The following is a 17165-nucleotide window of genomic DNA, read 5'->3' as shown; positions in this document are numbered from 1 at the left end:
AGTGACATCTGAGCCGCCTCCTCTAGTCTGGTGGGTAGGCTGGCTGCTATCGCTTACCCACTAGCTGAGCAGGCATCTCTTCCCAGAGCCTGGATTCGTGCAAGAAACTTTGTGACACTGTATATTCTGCAACTTCTCGAGAAAGCTCTCCCAAAAGGTGGGTAGAGCAAAGCATTCTCCAGTGACAACTAATGAGCCCCAGGTTCTCTCCCCAAAGGAAGCCCACCTCCCGGGGTGCCTGGGTGGCTCAGTCATTAAGCGTCTGCCTTCGGCTCAGGTCATGATCCCAGGGTCCTGGGATCGAACCCCGCATCGGGCTCCCTGCTCAGCGGGAAGCCTGCTTCTCCCTCTCCCACTCCCCCTGCTTGTGTTCCCTCTCTCGCTGTCTCTCTGTCAAATAAATAAATAAAATCTTAAAAAAAAAAAAAAGGAAGCCCACCTCCCTAACATCACAGCCTTTCAGAAGTGGGGGGGAAGGTGGGTGTGAAAAGGCACCCCCAACGATGATCAGGCGGACCCTGCCTCGAAGCCCTAACAAGCTGGAAGAGGAAACAAACTGGCTGCGCTAATATTCTGCAGCTCTCCCCCTCAGTGCACAAGCAGGGCTTTGGTGCCCAAGCCACAAAGACTGGCTCGTTCCAGGGGACACCTGCCACCTTCACCAGCCCCACCAATCCTTCCGTGGCAAACCTACTGATCCTGGGCAGTGTCAAAGATGGGGACCAGGTTCTGCTGGATGATTCCAGCCACTACTTTTGCTTGCATTAGCTAAGCGATGTCACAGCTCTCAAGCATCATCTGAAGGGAGAAAAACCCAACCTGAAACCACGCAAAGAAAGAGGCACGGGCCAGCTATCCGAACCTTATCTCGCAGTGGGGCTAGAGTGCGAGTCAAGTATGTCCATTTTGGAAAAGCGTATCAAGGGCGCTGCACTATTTGAGTCACACATTTGGCCATGGGCACTTGAATGAACTGTTGTTGGTTTTTTGGTTTTTTAAACATACTGGAGTATTTCCGGGGATGGGAACTCTTAAGTGCCACAAGCCAGCTCTAAGGCATTTATTTAAGGAAAAGAATAGCACCTGTAAGCCAAGCTTGGCAGGCAGGAATAAACTTTCAAGGCAGGATACTTGCAGGCTACCCTCATTCCGGGGAAAGCATGTTAATGGTGGTCCACGGAGCCAGCCAGGCTGTCAGGAATCAACCCCATTCATCTGGGTGATCTCAATACAGAACTGCCTCTCCCGGCTTGGAGGGGTCATCCGGACCAGGCAGCACCACACAGCCGGAGGGGACATAAGGCACAAGGCTTGGAGAGACTCTTGGCCCTAAGAAGCGAGTCTCTCTGTTCCTTTTTCTGAAGCCTGTGCTTATTCTGAAGGGGCCATCAGCAAGCTGGAAGCAAATGCCCTCTCAAGGATTAGTCAGGGCAGACTCCAACATGGGGGTGGGGGCAGCCTGCCCACAACGGCCATGAACTCGACAGGACCCGTGAATGCCTATGGATTCAGACCCTGGGGGTCTGGCTGTTCAGAGGTTCCAAGGTACAGCTGAGATGTACCGAACACGGTGCCTCAAAGGTGAAACTCCCCGGAAGACGATGCTCATCAGGGGAAGGAACCGGCAGGACCGCTCCTAAGAGACATATAAGGGATACTGTCCGATCACACACCAGAGACCCCCCTAACGCTTCTCCCAGAAACCTGCAGGCAGCTGGGGCAAAGGCCCACCCCTCCTACACACTCACCTCCTTTATGAATGTTTCCATGACTGACCCCACCTGCCCTCATTCACCCCTTTCCTCTCCCGGGACACGGCTAGAATGCTGTGGGCTTTTCTGTGTGCCGCTTAGTGTCCTCCTGAAGTCTCATGTGGCTCTGTTCTCTCCCCGACTACCCAGTGAGCCCCTGGAGAGCATGGGCTGGGTCTCCGGTTTCTCTCATACCCCCAAAGGCTCAGCGCAGAGCTCCGCTCTGCAGAGGGGCCCAGCGAGGGCTGTCGTCTGGCCCTGGCGGTCATGTTTCTACCTGAGTGCCGGACTCCAGGGCCCGTGAAGCCCCAACTCATGTTACACAACATGCTGGGTGGCTATAAAATGCAGACCCACCTTTGCTCAGTGGCCCCCAATTCTGCTACCCAAGTGACAACTGCTGAAGGCTTTCAAAAGACCTTCCAAGTCTTTACAGTGTGATGGAAAGAGACAGCTTCCCCCCAAGAAAGCCTTTTCTATCTGCAGGAACAGCCTGGAGCAGGTTCAGCTCAGCATAAATGCATAATAAGCCACCCACTGTGGAAACTTACAGCTGTATCCCAAACGTGGGGTAGGACTTGATGTAATGAGCCACGTTTTCCATTTGCCATACGCTTTCTTCCCACTCTGCATCGGTTTTATAAAGGGGAGGCTTTTGTATGTAAGGGGATAAAGATAAATACACACGCACTTATCTCCCCTTCTATACAGCTACTTAAAAGATTCAACAAGTTCACATGGGTATGCTGCCAGGAGAATGGAAACCTTGCCATCTTTCCAGCCGAAGCAGCTGGGCTGCCCATGCCACCACAGGACGCCTTCATACTCATTCGCTCCTTTAGATCCTGTCAACGGGAAGGATTTTTGCAGCCGAATCATATGAAGGGCAGGGCAGAGAGAATCCCAGCCCATGTTCACACTGGACGCTTTATGATCTGTGAACTCAGCTTCTTGCGGAGTGCTGTGTGCACCGAGTCAGGACTGTCTACTGATAGCCCAGAGCAGGTTTGCTGTTCCTCCCTGAGTAAAAGCCACATAACTAGTCTGACAAGGTGTGACTTCAAATGGGGAGCCACGGGCCAAATGAAGGCCATGGGGTTACTGGACTGGCTTCCGGGGGGCGGGGGGAGGGGGGAGGACGGAAAGCTAAACACCTCAATCGGCCTGCATGTGTGTCTCTCTGAACCAGAACCACGCCAGCTACAGCTCCACAGGACCAGAAGAAACCAGGGGGATATACTGAGTAAATGGAAAGGGGCTTTACAGAGAAAGGGAGGTCCTAGGAGAAGAGCCAGTTTAAAAAAAAAAAAAAAATCAGGCTTCTTGGCTCCCCACTTCAAAGAGGGAACCACAACATTTTATCGAAGATGCTTTATAAATCAAGCAGCCTCTTGATGGGACAGAAGGGGACTGGAATTTGTTCATAGGGTAAGAGTTAAGTTCTCGAAGAGAGACACTACAAAGCCCCATGAGCCCGCAGTGCTGTAAAACTCCAGATTCAAAAGTTACCAACGCTTTAATCAAACACAGGTGCCTACTGCAGCAATGAGCCCAGGGATAATTGAAGCTTTTGTTTGATTTAATGCTCCATCCTCCCAGGGTTCCCACTTTAGAAGTCAGTTCTGGTTTGGCCGGTCCAGGGGCCCTGAGAGGCAAGGGTTACAGGGCCAGAGCTCTGGAAGCATGAGGTTCCTGGCCTAATGGAGTCTAAGAGGCACTGAGTTTGCAGACTCTAGGCCTCATCAGCATTTCCCACAAAAAAGCTCTAAGAGATCTGGCTGGGACCGTCTTTTGTACATGCCCTGCTCTGGCCACTCTGGCCTTCTTTCTCCTCCTCATGGGTCTCCGCACGTTCTTGCCCCCTGCTTGGAACAGCCTCCCCACAGTGCCCTCTTGGCTCCCTCTTTCGCATCCCTTAGGGAATAGCTCAAATGTCCTGTCTTCCAAGATCTCCCTCTTGATCTAAACTACCTGCACTGCACCCTACTCCCCTCACTCACCTCCCTCCAAGCCATTCCCAATCCCCAGACTGTAGTATATGTAGCTCTAAGAGCACAGGCTCAAAAGCCAGACCTTCAACGTTCAAATCCTGGCACTGCTGCTTGCGCAAGCGACTTAAACTTCCATGGATCCATTTCTGCACCTGTCCCATAAAGGTAACAACACCTACCTCACAGGATGACACGAATCAGTCCAGGTAAACACTTAGACTAGCATTAAGCACGGGGTAACATGCTAGGGATTACTATTATTTAATTCACACCACACGGTCCTATCTGAAATTACCTTGTTTTATTCACATGCTTGCTCTCTGTCTCCCCCACCAGCCTACAAATAGACCAAGAACATATAGAAATGAGATGGAAGACGGTTTGCATTTGGTCACCTGACTTCCTTGGTGGCCACTGGCCAATCCCAAACTGGGGAGCAAGCTCCCCAAACTTCCCACATGCTGACATCACTGAACCCACAAGGCCTGAACAGCTACTCAGAAGTCTCATGTTTAAACAATGCTTGGAATGTTTGATAGGAACATGCACTTATTTTTAGGCAAGAAAGTTGTCTCCTAGCTAACCCTGTGGCCCTAGAGCAGGCCGTATTTGGCAAGCATTGCTTTGTGGTTGTTTATTAAAGAAGCCCAGAACTTTCCCAAGTCTAAGGTAGCTGCAAAGAGAACTCCATGCGCTTTGAGTCTTCTGTTTTTATGGTCAAAGCTTGTTCCCTCTGAATCTCTAGGGTGTTTCTGGGCGGGAGGTAAGAGCCGAGCGCCACCCCGGGACATTACGCAGCTTTGGGCCACGGTCCCTTAACCAACCATCCCTAACATGGATCGCAGCTCTCAATGGACGGAATTCTTTTCTGTGGATTGTCTCTGTGTCAGTGAGTTAAAGAAAGTTACACAAGGAAAGGGACAATTAGTTTCCCAAAATGGTCAAGAAGGCCCTCCCCAAACCAGTCTAGGTATTTCCTCTCACTCTACCAGCAGACACAGCGCTGAGTTGACTACAGGCCTGACATCTCTGAAAAAAGACATCTTGATACAGACCTTTCTGTTTTACAGAAAGTCAAATCCTACCAGACTTGGCAGCATAGCTCAAATGACCCAAAAAAAGAAAAGAAGGAAAAAAAAAAAAAGCCTCACAATCCTAGTGATGTTTACCGTCTGGATACCTTCCAGGACTGGTTAGCAGACCGCCTGTAAGAAGGGTTGATTCATCAGACTGCCCTTGAACCAGCCTGGAAAACCAGCTGCTTCCAGACATTTTGAATTTTGAAACTGAGTTTATATCATAAGCCAGAACTGGAAGATCATACAAGCCTATAAAATTAAAAAAAACAAAAACAAAAACAAAAAACCCAAACAACAAAAACCTGACGCTTCCAAACACAATCCATGCCAGCAAGAGCCAAACAAGCACTTGTAAAAGCGTTTAATATTTTCATCAGACTCAAGAGTTTAATATAAAGACATTCAATTCCTTAAAGGAATGAGGGGGAAGTAACAGGGAGAAAAAAGTTTATTTACTGTCAGACTTGGGATCGGAAGGATGTGGATTTTTTTCTTTTTTAATGTTATCATGGAATGAACTGCACTTGGGATTTGCTGGAAACTTTAGAGTCCTTTTTAATTTGTCAGTGTTTGTGAAAGCAGGCAAAAGATGCAGGCACATTTGCCCTGCTATTAAGAAGTCACATAGCTGAGATTCCAACTCTAAATGCCTAGAGAAAAAGCACACGTCCTGGCCACAGAGCCAACAGCGGCTTTCCTGCTGTCTGCCTTTCCTTCTCCCTCTCTCATGCGCAAACACACACCCCTCACGGATAAAACAGAGCGGCACGACTCCTGCACTAGGAAACAGGCCCCTCACCCACCTACCGGGCATGGCCACCATGCCTGTGGATATTTTCCTGGGACACCGGTTGGCCGCATATTTCTGCCCAAGAGCCCAACATTCCACCATCAGTGCTGCCTCTGGTGCGGAGGCGCTCCCCAAGACAATTAGTAAGCGACTCAGTTTCCATGGTGGTATCAACTAAATACTTTTTACTCACACCCAGATCACAGAGCACTCATGTGCTGACTATTATACACGCACGGCCTGGGGCAATGACACTGTCGGAAGGAGGCTTCCTGCACTGCCCTTGGTGCTTGGTAAAAGAGGGCCTGTCATTTCAGACCCACCAACCCTCCCAGAGTTGACAGCCCCTCCAACACCCTCCCAGCATGGCTGGCTGTTCAATCACCTTCAAGCTTCCTCCCGTGATGCTTCTTCTAACCGCAACTTGGCCTTCTCGGGCACTGAAATGACATACATATCAAAGAAAAGCAATGCATCCAGATCACTTCCTGTTGTGCCTCCATCCTGGATGGCTGCTAATTAAGACGTTCTTAAATCAGAGTCATTTTTGCTCAGGAGGTACAACGTGAAAACTCTATCTTGGGCTTTTTGGAGATGAAAAAACCAGATTGTTCTCCTCACAGGTGGAAAAGAGGAGCAGGGCCTACCGCCTGCCTTCGGCACTGCCTCCCATCCACCTAAAATGTGGCTTTCACCCACTCTCAACAGCCATCAGGGAGGGGGAGAAGATGAAAAGAAAAACCCACTAGAAAGCCAGTGACAGACATCACTCAGACCCACACCTTTGGGGGGGGGGGAACTTTAAAAAGCATTAAACAAACCACAATGTCTTCTTTATTCCTGCCCGAAGCTGAAGACACAAATGCTATTGTATGGCTGGTGTTCTAGCATCCCATTCAATCATTTCAACACCGTCAACGATATTTCCCAAGACGACTTCATTGTGTTCCGCGAGTAGTAAGTGCCACTTTCAACTACTCCTGCCCTGTGTCGACAGTTCCACTGGAAAACAAAGAATCTGTCCTGCTCTGATATTTGGAAGAAAAACATTTAAATAAGCCTTTCTTAACTCGGCAGGAGGGCACTGCTTTCCTCTTAGAATCTAGGATTCAAATACCCAAACAGCAGAGCAGGGTATTCATGGGGGGGGGGGGGGGGGGGCGGCAGCCAAACTTCCAGTGGGTATGTGTACAAAAACCAGAGCCTTAAAAAGAAGCTATGTGAGGGACAAGTGATAAGCCCACAATTCTTATATTTATGATGTGGCCCCGGGTTCTTAAAAAACAAACAACCCTAACATTTGAAAGCAAAGATAAATCCAGTGTCATCCAATCTTGAGTGAGATGTGGGACGTGGGGCAAGCAGGATGGGCGGTGTGTTCCTGGGTAAGTCACGCTGTCCTGACACTCGTGGAATGTTTCCAGGGTCAAGTGAGATGGTTTTTTCCAAGTGTGGCACGCACACATGGGAGATTTTTTTTTTTTAAGATGTTATTTGTTTGTCAGAGAGAGAGAACACAAGCAGGGGGAGCGGCAGGCAGAGGGAGAAACAGGCTCCCCGCTGAGCAAGGAGCCCAATGCAGGGCTCGATCCCAGGACCCTGAGATCATGACCTGAGCCGAAGGCAGGTGCTTAACTGACTGAGCCACCCAGGTGTCCTGACACATGGGAGATTTTAAGGGTTATCCACTTCTACGTTAAACCGTGAATCACGGTGAGGTTATTCCTTTGATTCTCTTGTAAACCTTCTGATTACTTCAAAGAGAAAGTCTCTGCTTGGTACTGTGGGTCTTTAGCACCTCACTAACACTTGCCAATCTCTCTTTTTAACAAAGGGAACAGGCCTCAGGCCCAGAGCCTTCAGCAGGGATAACACCTAGCTAGAATTTAACGACATTGTTTTGTTTTCAGCATGTTTATTTCCCCAGTTTCCTTCTATTTATGGCCAGGGAGGCTGAATTTTTCATTTAGCACACTTATGTAACTTTTCCTTTTGAAACCAAAGAAAGGCAAACTGACTTAAAGAAAAGTTTTAAGCACATAAAAGTGGGTACTGAAAAATTACAAATGACTGAAGTTTAGTAAATAGGGAGATAAGCATAGGAGCAAGGATTGGGGGCGTGGCTGCTACTCTGGGTGGAGAACCACGGTCTCTTCTGGAAATGGCCCAATGGCCCCTCACTCTTGGGGGTACAGGGCTCATCCCAGAAAGGCAGGAGCCAGCACAGAAAACAGGTGACAAATAGCAAATCCCCCATAAACTCAATCCACTGGCTTTCCAATAACTCTTCAATAAATTACGCCTAAGAGAAAGACCACTGGCTTCTCCCAGAGTAACTGCTGCTCGGGACTCAAGAGAAGGCAACCAAGTTACACCAACCAGCTTTTCAAGACTTTCCCTGGACATTCCAAGTTAATGCATCGATTGTTTACAAAGGAAGGGGGCAGGGGGGAAGGGACGTGAAAGAACAACACAACCAAAAAAGGCACAACAGCAAGACGAATGTCTCAGAGATTTTTATAATCCCAGGGAGATCATTACTTGGATAAAACTGCCCCAGCACTGATGCAAGGACACCCCAGCCAGTTAAATTCAGGCAAAGCTTTCCCTTTCTCGGGGAGGCAAGATCCCTCTCCTCCCAGTCAGCCGGCTAATTTCTCCCCCAGTAAGATCCTTCTTTACACAGAGTCTGGAATTTAAAATAATTGTTTTTCTTGATTCACTGACCCTTACACTCCTTGATACCTGGGATACTGACTAAAATGTAACTCATAAACCTTCTGGAAGCAAAGCAAGTGTTACCGTGCCACTTTCAGACACTCTATAACAAATTCTGGCGCCTACGTTGCCAACAGTGTAAATAAAACTAAGTTTCCTTCCAACTGTGCTTTGATGTTTTCAACTTTAAACTCATCCTAAAGGAGACGGCTCTTGAGCTCTCAAACCACTCAGGATAGAAAGACGGCTTTCAAACCTCCACCGGATGACAGAATTTGCATCCGCTCCACTAGAAACTTCCATCTACCTTTCCCTTTCCCCTTTCAGTAGGTAGGTCTGTGTTTCAGTGACCACCGCTTGTTGAGTTACCAACTTGCTACCACTTGCCTCCTATTTCCATGAAAAAAGAAAAGGGGGGAAGAGGAGCTTGAGCAGGAGTGTTTTGTTATTCTGTAAAATAAATACATAAATAAAGGCAGTGGGCAGGACCCACTCCACAGGGAAGGGACTTGAATGTGACTGATGAGACCGGGGACGTGACTAAGTGAAGGAAACCGGGATAAAGCTGGCGGAGACCCTGGTCTAGAATATATTCCACGCCAGGGAAGAGATAAACGTGTCGACATTCTGGCTATTCAGAAAACTTGACTGAGCAAGTGATCCGAGGGCAAACAGCTGTTCGCTAATTATCTTTGCCCTTCTCCTCACCCCTTCCCTCCCCTCCAAAACAGAAGCAGCAAGGGAGTCCTTGTTTTCTTTTAAGAACCCTAAGATCTGGTCAAAGGCTTGTAGAATTTCCAGCACACTGTAAACCAATACAGCAAAAGCCGAAAGTGTCCCCCCCTCAACAGTCTCAGAAATTCCTTGAGCCTTCTCAAATCCATTCTTTCTGGGTTCTATTCCCTTTTCTGTCCTTTGTGAGATAGCACTGGCAGATAACCTGGACTAGTCACTCAGGTAACTCTGAAAAACTGGGCTGTCTGGTCAAAGTCCACCATGACTGGAGTCTACATTTCAAGGACAGAAGTCTCCCCATCCCACAGGCTTCAGACTAGAATCCAGACTCGTCCCTGCTCCCCTGAAATCTGCTTAACAAGACCTTTTGCAAGCGCCATCCTACATCTTAACGGACCTCCTGCCTGCAGCTCAGGGGTTCAACAGCGTGGGGACAGCCCGGACACTCAAACACCGCCCTCCATTTCCTACGCTGTGTTCCTCCAACATGTTCACCAAGCTTGTCCCACAAGGAAACCCAGTCGAGGCCAGGCAATCGGCTGCCCTTAAATAAAACCATTTAACACCAGTTCCAACCCGAGAGTGAGTCAGCTCCCTGCTGCCAAGGTAGCCTAGCGAGCCTCCTTGTTGGTCTTGGAAGCCGGAACCCGGGAGGGTGTTTCAAAAGGCAGAGGGCAATCCCGGGTTGCCGCCCTGGACCGCCTAGGATTAGCAGGCACTGCTCCCACGACATGGTACCAACTCTCAACTAAGCAACTGTGAGCGGCGACCAGGGGCACAGCTCCTCCCAGACCTCACCTCTTGGGCAGTCATCAGAAAAGCCATGTTCCAAGACCCGTTCTCAGGGACTGGGGAGGGAAGGGAGGGCTTAGTAGCCGAGTAGCTTCCCCTACCCCTCTCCCAAGAGGACAGAGTATAGTTGCCTCCTCCCATCTTTACAGTCTTATTTCTAGATGATATTAAGTTCGATGCGGTTTTAAAAATCTTTATTATTATTATTTAATTTTTTGGGATAGGTACGTTATTTAATTTTGAAAGCCGCTACGGACCTGCCAGTCTTAGCCAGATCCCAAGAGGGAAGCAATTAGAGTGATGGAACAAAACAGATGGCTACTTTGAGGCCTCTATTGTCAGCCTTTAAAAAAAAAAAAAAACCTGCTTGGAGAAAAACAAAACACCCTCAGAACTTTCAAATAATTAACTCACCCTTAATACAGCCTGAGCCAGAGGTCAGGGGTCTAAACACTGAGTCCCTGTAAGCAGTGACGTTTCAATGAACACGCAGGCTTAGCGAGGGAGGTGTTCCTTCTGGCTATGCCAGAGGTCACCTGGAGGAGGTGACAAGAGACCTCTCCTGTCCAGGAGAGCAGGGGGCGGCAGCCAGGCTAACCCTTTCAGAAGCTGGGAGAAGGAACTGTGGCCGAGAACTGCAACTGCTGGAGAATTTGCTCAAAACACCGGACGAGTCCTTCCCCCATCCCCCCAGGAGAAAATCAGGGCCTTCCATGTCAGAACTGCTGGGGTCCCTAGAAGTCAGAGCAAATGGCTTCAGGCAGAAGCGAGAACCACCAGAAGCCACACACACCCTGACTCGAACCAACCCTTGCCTAATTCCCAGAAGAATTCAATTCCACACACTTCACGGGACTACAGCTATCCTGGACGCAGATTATTTTAGAGTATGTGAGTATGCACAAGACACTCACAGGATTGCCACTCTCCCTGTGCCCGTGGCTCAGCCTTGGAGAGGCAAGAAGGACAACCTGTCAGTCGCTAAACTGACACTGTAATGTAGAAAAACTCACCCAGACCGTTGAGGGGGAGGGGGTTCTTCTTAGAAGGGAAAGAAACAGGGCAACACAGTAAAAATTTGTGTACATACTCCTTTCCATTACTCCTTCCCCCATTTCATAAAGGATCCCTATTCCATAATAGGAAAAGTGCACAGCAGTGAAGCAATATTTTCCCCCAAAGAACAGCTATGTGTAAATATTTGCTGCAGTAGGGTATAAAGCAGGATATACTAGAATCTGACCCTTATTGAGAATTGAAAGCAGTTTGTATTAGAGGACACAATGTGAGCCACCCTTTCCCTCAACCTTTCCTGGTCCTTGAGGGAGGAAAGAGGGAAAATAACACACAGCAGCAGGGCCTTGGGGTTCCCGTGAGTCCTGGTTCCCGCCCAGGACCTGAATGGTGCCCCAGCCTCACCCTGTGTGCAAGGGAGGCTATAACCACGAAGGGCACACACCCTAACTCCCAGAAGGGAGTGGAAATGAGCTAGCAAAAGGAGTCATCTGGGGAGGAGTAGAAGACAGGAAGGGAGGGAAAGGGAAGGTTCCCGCACTCTCACACCTGAGAGAAAAGAGTCAGGGGCTCATTTTCCCAAGCACCTGGAGCTGGAGAAGACAGATCCCAGAAATAACAACAACGCTGCGGCCCCGTTCCCCTCCCAACTTTCCAAGTCTCTTGGCAACTCTTAACCTTTTCCAACCCGGCACTGCCTGGGGCAATAAATTATTGCTGTAACAGCAGGCTAGATCTCCCTCTTCCCTCAAAAAGCATTTCTATGTCAGATTATCTCAACCTAGCCACCCGGAGACAAGTGGAGCAATGGAGAACACCATCACCAACCCGCCACCCCCCCCCCCCACCGCCCAATGAGGAAATTCAAGCAGAGGTTGGGAATTTACCCAAGGTTATGCCAGGCCCCACCCCAGGAACAGCTGCTCCTTTCACCCTTCCCCTCCACCCTGGGTGGCCTGCACTGGGCCCCTGAGCACCAATTCACACCCTCAAGAGGCTTCCAGTCACACTCTCTGCTCTCGTTCCTCAGCTCATCGCTCAAATCCCTTGAGTCTGCCCCATGTTCCTGGAAAAGCTCCACCAAATCCCCCCCTCCCAAAGTCCCCACGCAGTACACATCCATTTCTGTAGCATCACAGGACGCCTCCTTCCACCCTTCCTAATTTCACAGATGACAGAATTGTACTGAGAGAGCAAGGGTCTTGCCCAGGCCCACAAAGCTGATGAGTAACAAATCTGGGAAGAAAATTCAGGTCTCCGGAACATATTAAAAGCCTCTAACTTCAAGTACCTGCCACTCTCTTCACACACACTTTAAACCACCTCTCTCAAAACACACACCCACTCAACACACTCCTTTCTTTTGCTCTTCCTGCACACACTCAAACCCTCTCTTCTATCAGCTGAGAGCTCCCCTCCTCAACCACCTTGAATTACCCCCCCAACGTCTTCGCTGGGCCTCCCACTTCTTTTGATCTCCCTTTCACTACCGCGGTCCCCCCTAAGTAGCTTCTACACCCCAACATGCCATATGAAAACAGACCTTGCTTTAAGGGTCCCTACACCCCCTCCCCCAAAATGACACAATTCTTGGCACGCTCACTGCGTCCTCCCTTATTCTCTCTCCCCCCGCCTCAAAACACACTCTGTAGTCCCAAGACTGTGTACCTCTAGAAGCCCTCCCCCCCCAAATTCCTTTCTCAGTCTATCCATCACATGCTGCCTTCCTAATGAGACTTTCGTTTTCCTAATCTCCCTCCCATTACCCGCCATTCCACCGCTCCCATTCTCTCCAGCATGCTCACCTTTTCCACACTACCTTTTCCTTAGGCTCCTCCAACCCTTGGCTGAGCTTTTCAGCCTTCCATCAGTTCTTCAGAATCCCCTCTTCTAAACACTCCAGGTACCCTCTGCATCCCCCCCCTTCGGCCTCTCTATCCCTCGTCAATTCCTTTTACTCCTCCTGCCTCCCAATTAGAACAGGGCACCCCCAATAAATCTCACTCCTCCCAACACTTCTTACAGCTCCCTAATTTCTTCCGTTCGCACCCCTACCCATCCTTGCACTCCCACGCCCCAGTCTCACACCCATTTCTTTCCTCTGCCCCTCTCATTTTCCAAGTCTCCCAGGTCCCCCCACTACTCCTCAGACTCCAATACCCCTACTCCATCTTCAGACTTCCAGAATCTCCATCCCCTTTAGGACTCCCCCAACCCCAATCTTCTTCAGACCGTTCTGCACTCCCAAATAACCCCCTCCATCTTCGAGCTCCTCTTCAGGCTCCCCCAACCATCAATTCCATTCTGGTCCACAAATTCCAGAATCCCCCATTTCTCTCCGCACCTCCAACCACCCTCTGAGCCCTCCATTCCGCCTCAGACCCCAATTCCATTTTAGAAGTCTCCGTGCATCTCGGTTTTCCTCAATTCCCCGCCCAGACCCTCCAATTCCTTCATCGGGCTCTCTGGTTTTTGTGTTTTTTGTTTTGTTTTGTTTTTTAGACTACCATATTCCCTACACGGCCGCCAATTATTTTTTCAGACTCTCCATTCTTTGGCCAAGTTCTACAATTCCTTCTCAGGACTACAAACCCCTTCCCAGTCCCGCCAATTCCTTCTCATGACCCCCGATTCCCATCACAGACCCTCCAATTCCCTCTCGAGACCTCCAGTCCTCTTCCAGGGCGCCAACCTCCCTCGGAAGCCCCCCTTCAGCCCGTCCGGCCCGCGGGCCGCGCACCTTGCGCTGCTGCTTCTCCCAGGCCGGGTCCAGCAGCAGGTCCCGGTCCCAGTCGTCCTCCTGGGCCATGTAGTCGCCCATGCTTCCCCCGCCGCCGGCGCCATTGCCCCCGCTGTTGGGGCCGTACTGGTACGACTGGTTCGCCGCGTGGTAGTCCACCATTCCGCCGCCACTCGCTAGCCCACCAGCCCGTCCGCTCCCGCCGCAGCTCCCGCCCCTCTGCCCGAGCCTCCTCCGCCGCCGCCGCCGCCGCTTCAGCTGCTGTAGCCCGCCCTCCCCCAGCGCCTGCGCACTGCTCTCCGCGCCTGCGCACCGCGCCGCCGCCGCCGCCGCCCTCCCGCGCGCGCGCGCCTCCTAACCAGAAAGGCGCTGGGACCCGCCTCGGGGAACCCGGCGCCTGCGCAGAGTCCGTTTCCCCTACCACCTCTTCAGCTCATGTACGAGCCGCGTCCCCTCTCCCGCGTGAGCGCGCGCGTCCTCTGCGTGTGGGCGGGACCAGATCATGAATGATTCATAAGGCGGGGTCTCGCCATCAAGCCTTAACCTGCCCAGGCCTGGAATGTGCATTCCCATTGAGCAACACAAATTCAGCAAATATTTATTAAACGCCGACTGTGTGCCAGATCATGTTTTACGCATTGGCACTAAACAAGATAGACAGAAATCCCTGCCCTCGTGGAACTACCTTCTAGTGAAGGAAGATAACAAAATCTTTGGAAGTATAGTCCAAGGTTTGATAAATGTTATGGAGAAAAATTAAGCATGAGCTGGAATGCCAAACAGTAGGCAGGGTAGGTTTTGCAGAAAAGGAGGACATTTGAACACAGACCTGAAGGATTCACAAAATGGACACAAGAGTTAGGTAGATTGGAATAAATACTGGCTGACCAGGAAGGTAAAGGAGTTTGGGGACTTGTCTGTCTTCATTCATTCAACAAACATTTACTGAGCCACCTGTGGTGTGCCAGGCATTGCGCTGGCCATAGAGTGCTGAGCATGATAAGCATGATTGGTTTTCAAGTGGCTCACATGGTGGGGGGGGAGCAAAATAAGTAAGCAAATTAATACAGATAAATGACGTTGCCACATTCATAGTCCTCTCAAATTTAAATATCCAAAGCTAAGCTTCTGATCTTCCCAAACCTGATCACCCCACAGTCGTCCCCATTTCAATTAATGGCGCCTCCATCCTTCCAGCTGTGTGGGCAATAAGCCTTGCAATCAGTCCTTGCCTTCTCTTTGTCTTTGCACACGTCCAGTTCAGGAAATTCTGTCAGTTCCATCTTAAAAGTATATACAGGGGGCGCAGTTAGGCAACCAACTTTTGGTTTCCACTCAGGTCGCTTGTGTTGTGATCTCAGAGTCGTGAGATCAAGCCCCCCATGTGGGACTCCACATCCGACGACGTGGAGTCTGCTTAAGACCCTCTCCCTCTCCCTCTGCTCCTCCCCACCAGACTTGCTTTCTCTCTCTCTCTCTCTGTCAAATAAATAAATAAATCTTAAGAAAATAACAAAAAGTATATACAGAATCCACCCATTTCCTCCTGCCTCCATGGCCCCACCCTAGTCCTGTCCACCCTTGCCTTGTCTTCACGTAGACTGCTGCAACAGTCTCCTTACCATCTCCCTGTTCCCCTTCCCATCCCTCCACCCCACTCTATTTCCCACAAGAAGCCCAAGGGAGCCTGTGAATACCTGAGTCAAATCTCTCACCTAAGCCTCTCCCTCCTCTGCTCAGAACCCTTCCTTGGTGCAATAATGAGTATGAGTCAAGGTCAAAGAAAGGAGGAAAGGCTAAAGAAGGAGTCTTCCCTGCCCTGGCCCAGCCCAGCCCTGCTTTTGAAACAAGACACTCCTGTGGGTGCCTGGGTGGCTCAGTCGTTAAGCATCTGCCTTCAGCTCAGGTCATGATCCCAGGGTCCTGGGATCGAGCCCTGCAAGCCCTGCGTCGTGCTCCCTGCTCGGCGGGAAGCCTGCTTCTCCCTCTCCCACTCCCCCTGCTTGTGTTCCCTCTCTCGCTGTCTGTCAAATAAATAAAATCTTTAAAAACAAAAACAAGACACTGCTGGAGCTTCAGCCAGACCCCCAAGGTCTTCCTCATTCCCCTCCCAGTTCATCTCCCTCTCTCCCTCTCAGTCTCTGAGTTCCTGCCACATGGCTGACTTCCTCCTCAGTGTTCCTCAAACGCACCAGGCACCTTCCAGCCTCAGGACCTTTGCACTGGGTGATACCTTGTTATCACTGCCTGGAACACTTACCCCACATACTGGATCCCCAAAGCTTCAACAGCCTCCTCCACTGCAGGTCTGCAAAAATATCCCCTCTTCAGTGAGACCTTCCCTGACCACCTTAGTTAAAAATAGCATCCTACACCTTCCCTCCTTTGTTTTTTTTTAGAGTGCTGATCACGCATTTAGCATACTACATGATTGGCTTGCGGTTTATCTGTCTCTTTCCCAAGAATGTCAGGCTGTGAGAGAGGGGATCTTTGGTCACCGCCGTTTCCCTAGTCTCTGAAGCAGTGTCTGGCACAAGATAGCCGCTTAATATCTCTTAGATGAATGAATGGATGGACTTAACACCATGATGAGGAGTTTGAATTTTATTGGAAATGCAATGGGAAGTTCAGGGAGGACCCTAAGCAGGAGGAGGGCTGGGATTCAGTGTAGCTGTTTACAGGATCCAGCAGCCACAGGAGGGGAACAGACTGTAGGCGGAGTGAACGCAGGGAGACCGGTCAGGAGGCTACCACAATGGTCCAGGTGAGCGTGGGGTCTGGAGGAGGAGACAGCCATGGAGGACCGGCAGTGGGAGGATTTGGAAAAATGGAGCTGACAGGACTGACTGTCGTGAATTGGATGGGGGGAGGGGGTGGCCATGAGAAGGAAGGAAGAATCCAGACTGAAGACGGCTCCCAAGGTTTGGACCTGAGCAACCCGGGAGTGCGAACTTGATTGGAGTCAGGAAAGGGAAGAAGGTAAGGGGTGGAGGTAGACTAGAGCAGGAACTGGCCCACAGTGTGAACGGAGGGGATTGTGTCACAGTCAACCTTCAGGGACGGGGACGAGAAGACACGACTCCTCCAGGTATGGGAGCTCGTGGATTTCTCCCCACTCTTTCAAAAAGGCACTGGAAGGGATCCAACGGCACGCAGAGGAAGGGGACAAGGCCTGGGCACAGCCCACTTTCCCAGGGGATGCCAGGACCTGGCCAAAGATCCAGGAGTGTTGGCTGTGACCTGGGGAACCAAACCAGGACTTTTGTGCTGGTCCTAGTTGGCAGGGAGAGCCACTGGGGCTATGGGCCATCGGCCCCACCCTGCCTGCTCCCAAGGGACACTGAAAAGCCTTCTAGAGGAAGGGCTCAGAGATGAAGTGGATGGCCCCAGTCAGTGAGGTTTAAAGGCTCCCTTTATTTATAAATGTTATGTGTGACTTTTTTTTTTTTTTTAAGTAAGCTCTATGTCCAATGCAGGGCTTGAACTCATGACCCCAAGATCAACATGCTCTACCAGCTGAGCCAGCCAGGCACCCCTGTTGCATTCCATTGCTAA

General features: G+C 50.3%; 1 protein-coding gene across 5 annotated transcripts in view; it reads right to left on the bottom strand.

Moving 5' to 3' along the window:
* Window positions 1-13877, bottom strand: part of ACTN4 (actinin alpha 4) — a 70350-nt gene extending 56473 nt beyond the window's left edge. For 3 of the 5 annotated variants that reach the window (XR_003524047.2, XM_027617468.2, XM_027617467.2), the window contains exon 1: window positions 13611-13876. Coding sequence is in view for 4 of the 5 variants with exons in the window: in XM_027617468.2 (XP_027473269.1) it covers window positions 13611-13772 (162 nt within the window). In the remaining variant the exon portion in view is untranslated. Of the gene's footprint in view, window positions 1-13610 lie in introns of all 5 variants that reach the window. The other 2 variants (XM_027617469.2, XM_027617466.2) reach the window with 2 other exon arrangements.
* Window positions 13878-17165: the final 3288 nt, after the last annotated feature.

Source organism: Zalophus californianus, chromosome 17, assembly GCF_009762305.2.
Source record: "Zalophus californianus isolate mZalCal1 chromosome 17, mZalCal1.pri.v2, whole genome shotgun sequence".
In the NCBI taxonomy this organism is placed as follows: domain Eukaryota; kingdom Metazoa; phylum Chordata; class Mammalia; order Carnivora; family Otariidae; genus Zalophus; species Zalophus californianus.
The sequence above is the reverse complement of the archived record's forward strand: the minus strand, read 5'-3'. Positions and strand labels throughout refer to the sequence as shown.